General features: G+C 38.8%; 2 protein-coding genes across 2 annotated transcripts; both read right to left on the bottom strand.

Annotated features, from left to right (window-relative positions):
• Positions 1 to 3021: 3021 nt before the first annotated feature.
• Positions 3022 to 3812, bottom strand: LOC115756178 (NRR repressor homolog 1-like). Its single transcript, XM_030695871.2, has one exon. It carries the CDS (start codon positions 3728 to 3730, stop codon positions 3269 to 3271), a length of 462 nt encoding a protein of 153 aa, XP_030551731.1. The 5' UTR covers positions 3731 to 3812; the 3' UTR covers positions 3022 to 3268.
• Positions 3813 to 10272: 6460 nt separating this feature from the next.
• LOC115756179 (zinc finger CCCH domain-containing protein 3) lies at positions 10273 to 11925 on the bottom strand. The gene is made up of 5 exons (XM_030695872.2): positions 11753 to 11925; positions 11556 to 11617; positions 11316 to 11394; positions 11087 to 11146; positions 10273 to 10615 (listed from the first exon to the last, which is right to left on the bottom strand). Exons 1-5 carry the CDS (start codon positions 11880 to 11882, stop codon positions 10497 to 10499), a joined length of 450 nt encoding a protein of 149 aa, XP_030551732.1. The 5' UTR covers positions 11883 to 11925; the 3' UTR covers positions 10273 to 10496.
• Between the last annotated feature and the right edge of the window lie 811 nt (positions 11926 to 12736).

Raw genomic sequence — 12736 nt, 5'->3', positions numbered from 1 at the left:
CCGCCTACGTGGAAAGTTTTAAGGCTAATTGTTTTTGTTTATGTGGATCGCTTACTAAGCATAAATTATTTTACTCTATATCTCTATGTTGACATGACGTCTTTTTGAGAGGCTACGTCGGATGCCAATACGGATGATAAAGGGCTATTTATCGGTGTTGGAGTTCAATTTAGCATTTCGAGTATGCGATTTAGAAGGTCTTATATTGAGTCACAATTGGAAGTTGGGGTACTTGATTGAAAAGAAAATATGTGTGTGGTATTAGATTTTATAAGGATCATGCTAATGTGTGTTATAAGCTACAAAAATATGAATAACACATAATTAAAAAAAATTTACGGGATCCCTTTTTTTAAGAATTTATAGCTCACAACATGCTATTTTTCTCTCAGTCACAAAAAAAATTATTATGCTAGCAAAGTCAATTTTATAACAGACAAAAATTTAATGTACATGTGATGTCATAACTCTAAAAAAAGAAGAGGAGGGACAGTCACACAAAGGCGTTTATAAAAAGCATTAGCTAATTAGGGGAAAAGAGTGGCTAACATGACAGTGGAGTGAAAGATGACAGCATAACGGTCAAATTCTAGCTACAAAATCAGAGAAGAGCCCCACTTTGACTTTTATCTTTTGTTTTTCATCTTTGCAATTTGTGATTGAAGTTTGACCGTGCCACTTTCTCATCAAATGACACGATCATACAAGCATTTCCCTTAAGGAAAGATGAGGGACTTCACAATTAAGAGAATCCAAGATGGGTCAAATTCATCTAAAAGTTACCATTTAGGTATCTGCTGCATCACCTAACAGCAACAACAAAAGTCAAACAATTGTAGTAAAACTTCGGTCCCATGACACAATTGAAATACACTCGACGCGAGTTAAAAAAATCATAGTAAACGGCCCAAATATAAATCCTTTCCATTTGCGAGGAACCAAAAGGTTATGGTTTTCCTAATTTACATTAGATATACATGCATCGCATTGAATTCATGATCGAGTTATCTAACCGACTTGATTTACACATCACGCAACATGATATCGGTTGCATCGGGCAAATTGTCCTAAAAATCCTAAACTTATTTCCATTTTATCAATTGAGTTTATCCAGCCAATTAAAAATTGTCAACGTAGGCTATTTCTAGCAAAAATTCGTTGAATGGACTTAATTAGCAAAGTGTAAAAAGATTTAGAACTCAATTGGCAAAATTAAAAAATTTAGGACAGGATTAACAAAAATGCAATAAATTTAAGACTTTTTGGACAATTTTCTCTGATTGGATGTAGTCCATCTTTCCCTTTTTTGGTAATAAGATCCGATCCATGTCATCTCCATCCTTTCATCTTTTAATAACGATTGATGCATCTCCCGTCAATAGTGCTAATTTATCTTCACATCTACTAAAATAACAGTCTCTAGATGGCTATGAGAGTAACAACATATTGTAAGGCACAAATTCTTGAAGAAGTAGACCTCATAACAATTTCTAATTACCCGTCATTTATTTTTTTATGGCCCAAAGCAAACGATTGATTTAAAAAAAAAAGTTTAAAGACAATCACATAATCATTTCTCTTTACCTCCCCTTGATATCAAGAGAGTTCATATCCATTCTTCCGACTTGAGACCTACATCGCTTGGTGGCTCAGTTTCATTCAACTCTCAGTCTTTCTAAACATTATTCTTTCCAACCCTACATTAGAGTAGACATCTAAACTATTCGAGAATCTTGTTGAAAAATTCATCATTTCCTCCATTCATTTGACTATGTACATTATTGATCACACACTATTTGGTAGGTATAAATAATTTCCCCAACCCTTCTAGAGTGATTACATAAAGATTCCCAAAAGTGCAATAATTATATAGATTCCTGCCTATTTTCCTAAACGTGCATATGAACATTTAGGAAAATAGGCAGGAATTTATTACGTAAATGCAAAAAAAAATTGCAAAAGAAGCATTGCTTCATTCATTACGTAATCCCAACATATGCAACCAACTTTCGATAACATTGTGCTAACCGCTGAAGATATGCTCTATCTTCTACACAATATATGTATATGTGTATATATATATATATATATATATATATATATGTAACACTTTAATTTATATATGTATACACACATATTAATTTCTATATTAATGTATAATATTACCTTGCGAAAAAAAAATGAAAATGAAATCTTAAAATAATTGCAGAATATCTACGCACGGGCTATTTCCCTAAGAAAGCCCCAACTTTGGGTCTAACGATGTTTCTGGCTTGAACCTTTTTTTATCTCATAAAAAAGCACCAATTTTATGTCTAATGACGATTTGGGCCTGAACTTTTTTCATTCCATGAAAAAGCACAAATTTTAACTCGAGTCCAAAATCCGGCCTCCCTTAATTTGGAACCATTAGTAGTCCAACATAACAATTCCACGTCATCAATAAATCCACGTGGCTTGTTGATGTGGATTTAAGACACTATTTATCACTATTCATCTTGTTCTTGGTATGGAATCCGAAGTTGTTCATTTGCTTCGGGGAAGGGATAGGGCTGGGCTTGTTAAAAAAAGAAGGCTCTAGTCATGAGCTTGGCGGATCTCGACCATGGCGTCTCTCCATCGGTGATAATACACAACTTCAGATTCCAATTAAACAGCTTATGCTTGCGGGTGAAGTGAAGAAGACGATGAATAGGTTAATCGTGGCCCTTCAAATTGTGCCAAAGGTGAAGTAGATGAACAACTTCAAATTCCGTGCTAAGAAGACGATAAATAGTGCCTTAAATCCATTTATTGATGACCTAAAATTGTCTTGTTGAATAAGTAATGGTTCCAAATTAAGAGGGGCCAGTTTTGGGACTTGAGTTAAAGTTATTATTATTATTTTTTTGAGACAAAGAAAAGTTCGGGCCAAAATCGTCATTAGACCTAAAGTTGGTGCTTTTTTAGGGAATTAGCCCGCCTGCGCACGTAAAACTCAGAATCACATGCTTCGATGCTGTTTTTTTTTTTTTTTTTTGGGCCCTTTCTTCTTCCCCTTTAATAATTTTTGTTAGTAGGGTTCAGACCAACATACTACAGAATCAATATGGTCCAACCAGCAGACAAAGAATAAAAATAAAATAGCCCCATAACCATTTGACGTCAGCAGTTACGTCATCCGAACGCCTTTGAACCCCCATCAAACCCTAACCGGAAATCAAAGCCCTGCAAGTTCATGAAACTACAAACAAATTGTTCTCCTGTCTACGTGCATCGTGGCCGCACATTACAAAGAAAGCTTAAGATCTAAACTGTCGTCACCATTGTCATCGTCCTCGCCGTCTTTTTCTCTTTTCTTCTTATCATCAGCGTCGTTTTTTCCTGCGTCGTCGCGTTTACTTTGTGAAGGACCGGCTTGAGCTTCGTGGCCGCTCGAGCTCGGGACATCGGGAGTAGTAGGAGTAGTCGAAGATTTGTACAGAAAGGGATCTTGGCTGAAGTCCTCGGGTCGAAAGGCGGGGTTCCATGCGGGTTCTTTCGGTCTGGGTTGATCTTCCTCGGCTTTCCTTCGGTCCTCCCGCGATTTCTCGGTTCCTTCTGAGGATGACACGCCGCTGCCTCGGAGATGGTCGCGCACTTCCCGCGTGCTTTGGATGAGAGCGAAGAACTTCTCCATCTTCTCTTCTTCGCTCTCTTCTTCTGCTACCGGTTCTGTATCGATCTTCCTCTTCTTTCTGTCTCCATCCATTCTCCTTTCTAGCTCGCGCTAAAGGGGGAGAGAGAGAGAGCTTCAAAGATTGGTGATGGCTTTTGGGAGAGAGAGAGAGAGAGAGAGAGAGAGAGAGAGAGAGAGAGAGAGAGAGATTTTTTGAAGGTGAAGGGATGTGGAAGAAGAGTGGATAATATAGTGGGTGAGAGACAGAGAGATTTTGAAGGTGAAAGGGATGTGGGAGAAGAGTGGATAATATAGTGGGTGAGGAGATTTACTGCCGCCGCTTTTCCCATACGAAGTTTTATCCAAATTGAACTAGCATGCTTCTAATATTGTATTATTTGAATTAAAGAGCCATGATAAGCTTTTCATATTAAATATGCAAAACTTGATTTATCACTTCACTCAAATGTGCACAAATCGAAATTGGTCGGTAATTATTACCATCGAAATTCATATTTATACGTAATAATGGCTGACGGTTTAAAACAATATATATTTTCTACAAGTGATATATTAAATAATAATACGCCGAAGTTTAATTTAGCTGGCCGGACAATAGTTACTCACCATGCATGTACAACGAAGCATGTTAGAAGCACGATTTGCGAGAACTTTATCTTCACAATCGTATTTATATAACTACGTTATAACTTAAGTGTAGCCTCCGGTGTGTAGAACCGATACTCTCCGATATGCGATGGACACGTGGTCAGCCCTTCATACATGCTAGTGACACGTCCGACGTAACTCTTTTAATATACAACGTGTCTTAACGTGTCGAAATTTCTTATTTTTTTAGAAATTACGTGTCAATGTGTTGTACCGTGTCGTGGCACGTGCCACGTGCTGCGTCGGCGTTCATAGCTCTTCATTGCAAGAACAGGTTTCATTGATGCTTTCTCTATAAAAATAGCCGCCACCTAGATGCCGCCTCAGCAAAAATTATTAATTTCCTCAGTTGACGTGTTGAATACGATTTTGGTTTTTTCTTTTCCTCCTATTTAATCCATAATTTAAATTGCCAATTAAAAGTTCATTGGCCTAAAAAAATTTCATGCCCTTTATGATATATCCCATGTGTTATATTTTCCAAATTTATAAGTATACATAGGAAATCCATCTGCCATCTTTCAATCATTTGAGAACGAATAGAAGAAATTTACTTAGAGTATCACGTAGGACTTTTGTATAGCTTATAAATTGTATGTAATAGGTGCCAAACCTTCCCGTCAATGTGAACTCTTGAGGAAGATCAGCCTGTTATCCCTAAGGTAACATCTTATTATGCTTCAACACATATGTCCTTCATTAAAGCACTTATATAAATTTTCCATAGTTTTTCGCTTTTTAGTTTGATTTAGCCTTTTAATACGCTAAAAAAAAATCATATGGTTGCTATTTTTCTCTATTTTTTTTCTAAGTTTTCCTTCTCAAAAAATTTTCAAACATTTCGAGGCCCAATGAAGACTAATAGCAAATAAGTTAGTATGGAGACATCCATTACATTTCATCTGTAACTTTCTTAATATGACCTTCCATTTATGGTGCAAGAACAATGGTTTATTTAAGATAATAAACAATAAAAGTTGTACTATCATTTGCATAATTTACCGACATTTTTTCTCCAGCGATGTCTTTGATTATTTCTCAAGGGTATTAATTTCTCAAAACATGCGGGTCTCCATCTAGTTTTGTACTGATAATACATAGTTGAATCACATACGTATACCAATAATAATCCAAATGCGGTATCAATTCAATCCTAAATCCCCGTACCAAAAAAATCCCATGAAGAACTCCTACATGCATTCAAGAGTTTACTTTGACCACATATTGTTAGAGATAAACCAAATCGCGATTTGCAAAAATCAAGATAAGCGTAAAAAAAAAAATATCCCAAGAAATATTTTAAAAATCAAGATAATAGTCGAATACTCCAATCATCTACGGCATCTCCGATTATACGAAAATCAATTTCATTTTTGTTAAATTGGATCGAACCCTCACACAACAATTTGCTCATTTTACTAACTTAAAAACTTTCTGGGTATACAAATCATGCATTTTGACGAGCCAAAAAACGACTTATTTAAGAAGAACTTCTCTACTTATAAATGATACAGAAAGATTCTGACCGTACACATGGGCAGGTCTTTTTCTATACGCCTCTTTTGGTAAGGTCTTTGGCTTCATATCGATGGCAGTGGTGGTTGGGAGGAATAATAATGGCGTCGTCTCGTCCCTGCCCCATGACGTTCGCATTCCCCTATTTAATATGACGACTGCAGTATGACATGAGACTGAGAATGCTTTCTCAGCCACTTCCTGGACCGTACAAAATTGTATTTTAATACCTAATTTTGGCCGCATAAGTTTTTTGATTAATCTATTTCTCAGCAATTTATAAAATTATTTGCTCCTTTTTCGTCGGGCCCGGTTTTCTGAGGAAGCACTAACTTTAGGATGAGTTCTAGTTCTGATCCGAACTATTCCTGTCCCGTGAAAAAGAAAATATGTCAATTTTAGGTCGGGTCTCAATTATGGCGCAATTTTTCTTTTATCTTTTCGGGTTTCATATGAGGGCACTATGTTTCATCTGGTACCCAAATCCGGCCGTCGTCCGAGTGGAATGACATCTCGAGGGGAGAGTGAGTTGTGTACATGAAATGATACGTCGAATCTCTAATGACAACATTGGACGAAAACTTAATTGGGGGCAAAAATTGAGTATCAATTGAAACTTGAAATTTTTTTATGAGACAAAACGAAGTTCGGGTCGGAATTGTGATCCGACCTAAAATTTCTGTGTTTTTTTTTTCCCCTTTTAGACAACAAAGTTTGCGCCAAATTTGCATCCCTGCCTACGGTTGATTCTTACTTTAAGGCAATGAGACCTTTTTTTGTTGTACTAAAGTTAAAGAGAAAGAGCTAACGAAGTGGAAGAGATGCCCGACAATTGGAATTTCTCCTCTTTATGGCCGGCGTTTTGTTCATTGGGACCCTTGATTGCTTGACAACCATTTCAAAGATAAATTATGAGATCGCAGGTGCTAATAAATAAATAATTTTAGGATAGGCTCTCTCTCTCTCTCTCTCTCTCTCTCCATCAAGTTGTTTGTCCCGATCGATGAAGTTGATTTTGTACTAGACCTCATATTCAACAATTTCATGTTGATTTGGTTACTGAAGTCTTCTGCATATGGTAATGATAAGGACTATATAGTTATTCAAATATATAAGATGACAAGGTGGAAACGATTTTGGTTTTGACATGGGGCCAGGTAGTGTTTAGAATTTGAGTTTGATTAGGCAACCTCGTCTTTTGACTTTGTATCGCAAAAACTAACGCACAAAAAGGTTACGCGGCGGCAAGCGATTTCGACGGCATAAGCAAGTGACACGAGCTCGGGTCCTTGATTAAGACTCGAGTGCAACTAATCAATATAGCTCGAGCTTTGAGCTCTTGATCATTTCAAGTATCTTGTCGAGTCGAGCTAGCGCCTGAGCTCGTCAATGCTCGACTCGATAGGCGTGCCAATTTAATCATCCTCCTATCTATTTCATAAAAGTATTTAGTACTCAATAGAGTCAAACATAAAAATCAAGTTACATATAAGGAAAGGCATTTGAGTTTTATGAAGGTAAAACTTGTGATGGAGCTCAATGGCAACCTAATTATCAACAAGCCAAGTCAACCCGATTTCAGAGTGTCTCAATTTCCTATTCGGGTCCAGCTCAAGTATCCTCTACCGTAACCCAACCGAGTTTCGACCATGGAGCATGCGGGTCAAGCTGAACTCGAGCTCGACATTAACTTTTTCGACTCGACTCGACTCAACTCGGCTCGGCTCGATTGACCCCGTAGGAAGCCCACTTTCGTTTCGATTCAGCTTTACTTTCGATACCATCACAGCGAATTATTAAAGCACGACCTCGAATTCTCTTGGAAATGAACTGGAAAGGAGAACGTGCTGGACAACCAAACAAAGAAGACAATGAAACAAACTCAAACTCACGTGGGTCATTAGGGCCCCGTTATAGGGTTGTTTAACTGCACAATTTATCTCCTAGAGATCTCTAAAATCATTAGAAAATCGAAATGCAGCTGGAAAGATTTATAAAGAAATCGATCACAATCGAGAAGCAGATACAGATGCCACCTCATTAGTCACTGCATGCTGCAAAACATGCCCAACCAGCACCCACCTCAATCAAGATTAGTTGCAAAGCAAAACCAAATCAAACCGTAGCAGGAGGTCCACTTTCAGGTCCACCTCTTTTGGATTGGTTTAGATTTGGTTTGAGAAAATATCGATAATCTTAGGTTACGTTTGTCCAGAAGGAAAACTGTTTTCGAGAAATTATTTCCAGACTTTCGGTGTCTGGATGACAGAAGGCCAATCAATCTACAGAAAACGTTTTTGACGGATTGAAAACAACAAGATCGCTTTCCCTAAACCACCAAACAAATGAAAACTAACTATTCTCCTTGAATATGATTTGCATGAAAAATATTTGCTTTTTTTATGAAGTTTCCATTTGTTAAGTAGCTTACAGAAAGTGATATCCTTCTTACCAGAAGATGAAGTCTTTTTTTCCCAATCTAAGCTTGTTGTTTTCAGTCCATAGAATTTTTTTTTTAAATCGATTAGTTTCCCATCATCCAAACATTGAAAAGTCAGGAAATAATTTCTCCAAACCAATTTTCCTTCAAAAAACCAGACCCTCGGCTTTGATAAGGTTTGAAGCTTCTCTCCAAAACTGATCGTTGACAGTCACTGACGCTCGTTTTGGGCCACCCACAAAGGTGTCAAGTGCAGAATGGAAACAGATGGTTTGAACTTTTAAGTATCTTCCCCTGAACATCCTCAGTCGGAGAAACACACAAAAGCACCTGGAGCTCACAGAAGACTCGAGCACAACGGCGTGAAAGGAAATATACAATACAACAGATCTCCACTCAGTCGGAGAAGGCTTGGACTTCTGTTTTTTTCTCATGGTTGTGGTGGTGGTGTTTGTTGATCACCTCACTTAGGAAATGTAAGAATCAATCGGTATATGCATTAGCATTTACTACCAATAAGAGAGGTGCCCACAAGCCGATATAGAATGATCGACCGCAAAAGTATGAAAAGATTCGGACAACCAGCCCCGCTTTCCGCTTAGTAGGAAAAGGCTCGGAATTGTTGTCGTCAAGTTGTTATTGCCATCATTGACGACCTCAATGAACAATGTCGAGGTCATCGTGTGGCGTAGAATTTACTACTAAGGAGAATAGTGACATTACCTAAAAACCGCCATCCACCACCGCACCTCAACCATATGGTGTACATGAAATTCACATGCAACCTTCCATTCAGATGCAACCCGGCTACTTCACTAACTGATTGTCCTTGTAAGAGAAACATAGAACATGTACCACTGAAAGACCAACAAAATGTTTACTTACCTGAGTCAGAAGGCAACTCTTTAGAGCTTTCATTGCAAAGGTCTAAATACAGGAGAAAAAAGCACTTGCAATTCTTAAATCAGACAAAGTGGAATCCTCAATTTTCCCAGCAAACCATAATCTTGCATAATTTCTCTTGGCTCCCATGAGTCAAGTTGAGCAATTTAATGTCGTTCAGCAGTACATGCCGACAGCTTATTTAGAAGTTATAAGTTGAGCAATTTAATGTCATTCAGTGGTATATATGTCGACGAAAACTTATATAAAATCTTATGCTTGTCTGGCCCGCCCGTCAGAATTAAGGAATATAGACCACAAGTGACATCAGATCCAGGCAATGTGTTCAATGAGAGTAAGTGCCGACAACAATTTACCTGACAATGGCAAGATCGGACTTGGAATGAGATCCTGGATCTCAAAATTCAAGCCAAGCTTGTTATGAGCTAACTTGTTAGTAAAATGATCTTGTTTGAAAACAACTACTTAACCTCCTTTAATGGTTGACACCGGCGATTGCATGTGAAGTATGTCCACATCCAGTTCTACTTATTAAATAGCCGTCGTGCCAATTTAATGAGAGATAAGACTGGTAACTAGAGCTGTATAAATGTAGGATGTCTCCATACATTCATCAATACGAATGAATCCTGCATTATGCCATAAGCTTCACATCAAGCAGAGGATACCCAAACTCATGCAACTCAAGTTTTGTAAACATTCAATACCTAACGAGACTTCTCACTTACATTTGTAGTGAATAGAGGTGCCAAAGATCCGCAACAGGGATCAAGCTGATAAAGCTATTTTTCACTATCCAGATTCAACAGGAGAAAAGCGTACGATGATACTTCCTTATTTTGAAGACTGATGCATGCACAAGCTGCACTTGGCTCGACATATATATCTTGGCTTTTATAATTTGTATTTTCATGCACAAGTTTGGACACATCTCCAGGAGTTGGGATAAGAGTTCGATACATAACTTATGAGAAGTCCTACTTGCAGAAGTTCATATGTTTAGTTTACCATCTTTTACTTCCAAGGGGTTATTCGTTATGGTTCTCAGGTTTTTAAACACAGGTTTTGATGATTCATTGACCAGTAAGCAAACCACATGCAGAAAAGTAAACATAAGGAACTCACCAACCCACTGCACCAAAAAGTAACAATCGGCTACATGCTTCAGGCTTCAGGAGCAGTAGAAGACTATGACCAAATGTTGCTACATCCTACATACAGTCTTTTCAGCTCATGGCTGAACAAGAATGACTAACCACATCACGCACATTGAAGATGACACTCTGATTTCTTGCTACATCTATCCCCGAAGCTTCAGATGAAACAACATGTTTATCCCCAGTCAAGAAAAGGCAAAGGCAGATATCCACCCTCGGGTGGAGGCTTTAGCGATGGGGGGAGATTCCCCCAGGCTGTGGCCATGCCCGTACCATCTGCCACCACCACATTGCCTGGCAATGGAGAAATTCATAGAAATAAGCACTGAAAGAACACAAATGAAGAGCGCACTGGAATATCACGGTTTCGAAACATAGAGAAATATTTCGATTGTAGCTAATGGTGATAACCAGATTTGTGCATAATACTAATAGATACACGTTTGGAACAATTCTAGCTAGTTAGAGATGCTCTCTTCCCCAGTAAAGTAAAGAAGTCATCAGTAGAAAGCTTTGAAAAGCATAGACTTTATCACTTCTGTCTACAATTTCTTAGCAAATTATTTCTGAACCACAGGCTGATCAGACTTCCGATTACCGCTCCATCTTCAACGCAAACAATTTCTACAAGCAATGCTTTGAACCCAATGAATGTACACTTGAATTCGAAATCATCTCAGATTCGTTCTCTTTCTCTCACTGGCAATGAACAATACAGCAATCCAAAACAGGCAAGCCAGAACAATAAATTCTCATCAATAGTACCTTGTGAAGAGGTGCCCCCGACTAGATGACTGCCCGGGATCACCGTTGACCGAGCATTATCTGCGATGCCAACCCGAACAAATTACAAACCATCAAGTAAGCAAAGAACACGCCACGGACGTTTAATGAGGGTGAAACAGGAAAAAAAAGAAAAAGAAAAAGAAAAAAGAAAGATCCTTCGACAGCATAAAAGAAACAGGACACAAATGAAAAAAATTTAAGAACCCACCACTTGCGGTTCGCGGAGGTGGAGTTGGAATGCTCTTGGGGTGAAAGTATTTACACGAATCCCCGTACTGACAAAAGCCCTGGCGAAACCGAGACTTAAATAAGCAGCGACCACGAATACATACATGTTCATGCATCAAACACATCGTGGACAACACCGATTCAAGAGTCACGAGACAATCAGGCGAGCACAATTAACCGACGCGACAAGACGAATTGACCCAGAAAAGAAAAGGGCTACCGTATTGACGAAACGATTGCAGACTCCTCTGACGTAGCCCTCGGCGACGGCCCGGTTCGGTTCTGCAATCAGTAGCGAAATGGGTCAACGATCATCGGCTTGCAGCTGCGCAAAACACACAGACACACACACACACAAAAGCACGGATTGAGGGAGGAGGAGGAGGAGGAGGAGGAGGATGAGGAGGGAGGAGTTACCGTGGAGGGAATCGAACCAGAGAGCTTTGGCGCGGAGGTGAGAGAGGCCCTGAAGATGGCGTTTGCGAGCGGAGGGGGTGTCTTGGAATTGCTTGTCGCAGTAGTCGCAGTAATACTTCCCCAACGGCATCTCTCTCCCTCCCTCCCTCCCTGTTTGTTTTGTTATTGTCGTTGGAGAATTATCTTACTTAGCTTTTCTACGGATTCTGTTCTCTTTAATTTTCCTGACTTGAACTTGGAGGGAGATAAAAAGAAATTAGACTTAATCTAATTTTCATTTAAATTAACTTTAAAAAAAAAAAAAAAAGAACGCAGAAGCAGAACCAAGGGCGAGGGGGTCTATTATTAAAAATCAGATTTTATCTAAAATGACGTCGTTTTAGCCACGTCATTGCCACTAAAGAGAGAAAATATTAAGAAAAGCCACCTCAACATTTTTCGTTAGCGAAATTGGATGGAATTTACTGAAGGACTCGACGTACCAATATGACAAGCCTTAAGACTCGATTTACACTTTTTGCGAATTTTAGATATCAATTATACTTTCGTGATACGTTTTAGAATCTCTAATGAGTATAGAATTATTGGTGTTAGAATAGTACAATGCCGCGCTTTGAAAAGTTCAAATCTACCTTAATGTGGTAGAACAAACAAATGGGACGGTCTAAACCCATTACAGTAAATCCGTTGACAAAAGCCTGGGATCACTTAGTGGCATTGTGCTACTTGTGCAAATGGCTCACCATGTTGTTGTACTGACCGTGGCTGTTATGTCTGTGCTCGCGGTGCGGTGGCTATGATGGCGGTGCTCCCGGTGCGGGAGGTGGCGCGGCGGCAGTGTGGCATCACGGCGGGGCTCGTTAGCTGTCTTTTTCTCAACAGTTCCTCTTCACTGCCATCTTGCTCTTTCCGTCGATTGAAATTTTTTTTTCTTATTTATTACAGTCGAATTTCAGGTTAGACTACGGAAATCTGAATTGTAGG

The sequence above is a fragment of the Rhodamnia argentea genome, chromosome 6, assembly GCF_020921035.1.
Source record: "Rhodamnia argentea isolate NSW1041297 chromosome 6, ASM2092103v1, whole genome shotgun sequence".
Classification (NCBI taxonomy): Eukaryota; Viridiplantae; Streptophyta; class Magnoliopsida; order Myrtales; family Myrtaceae; genus Rhodamnia; species Rhodamnia argentea.
This window is presented reverse-complemented; position numbering and strand designations above follow the sequence as displayed.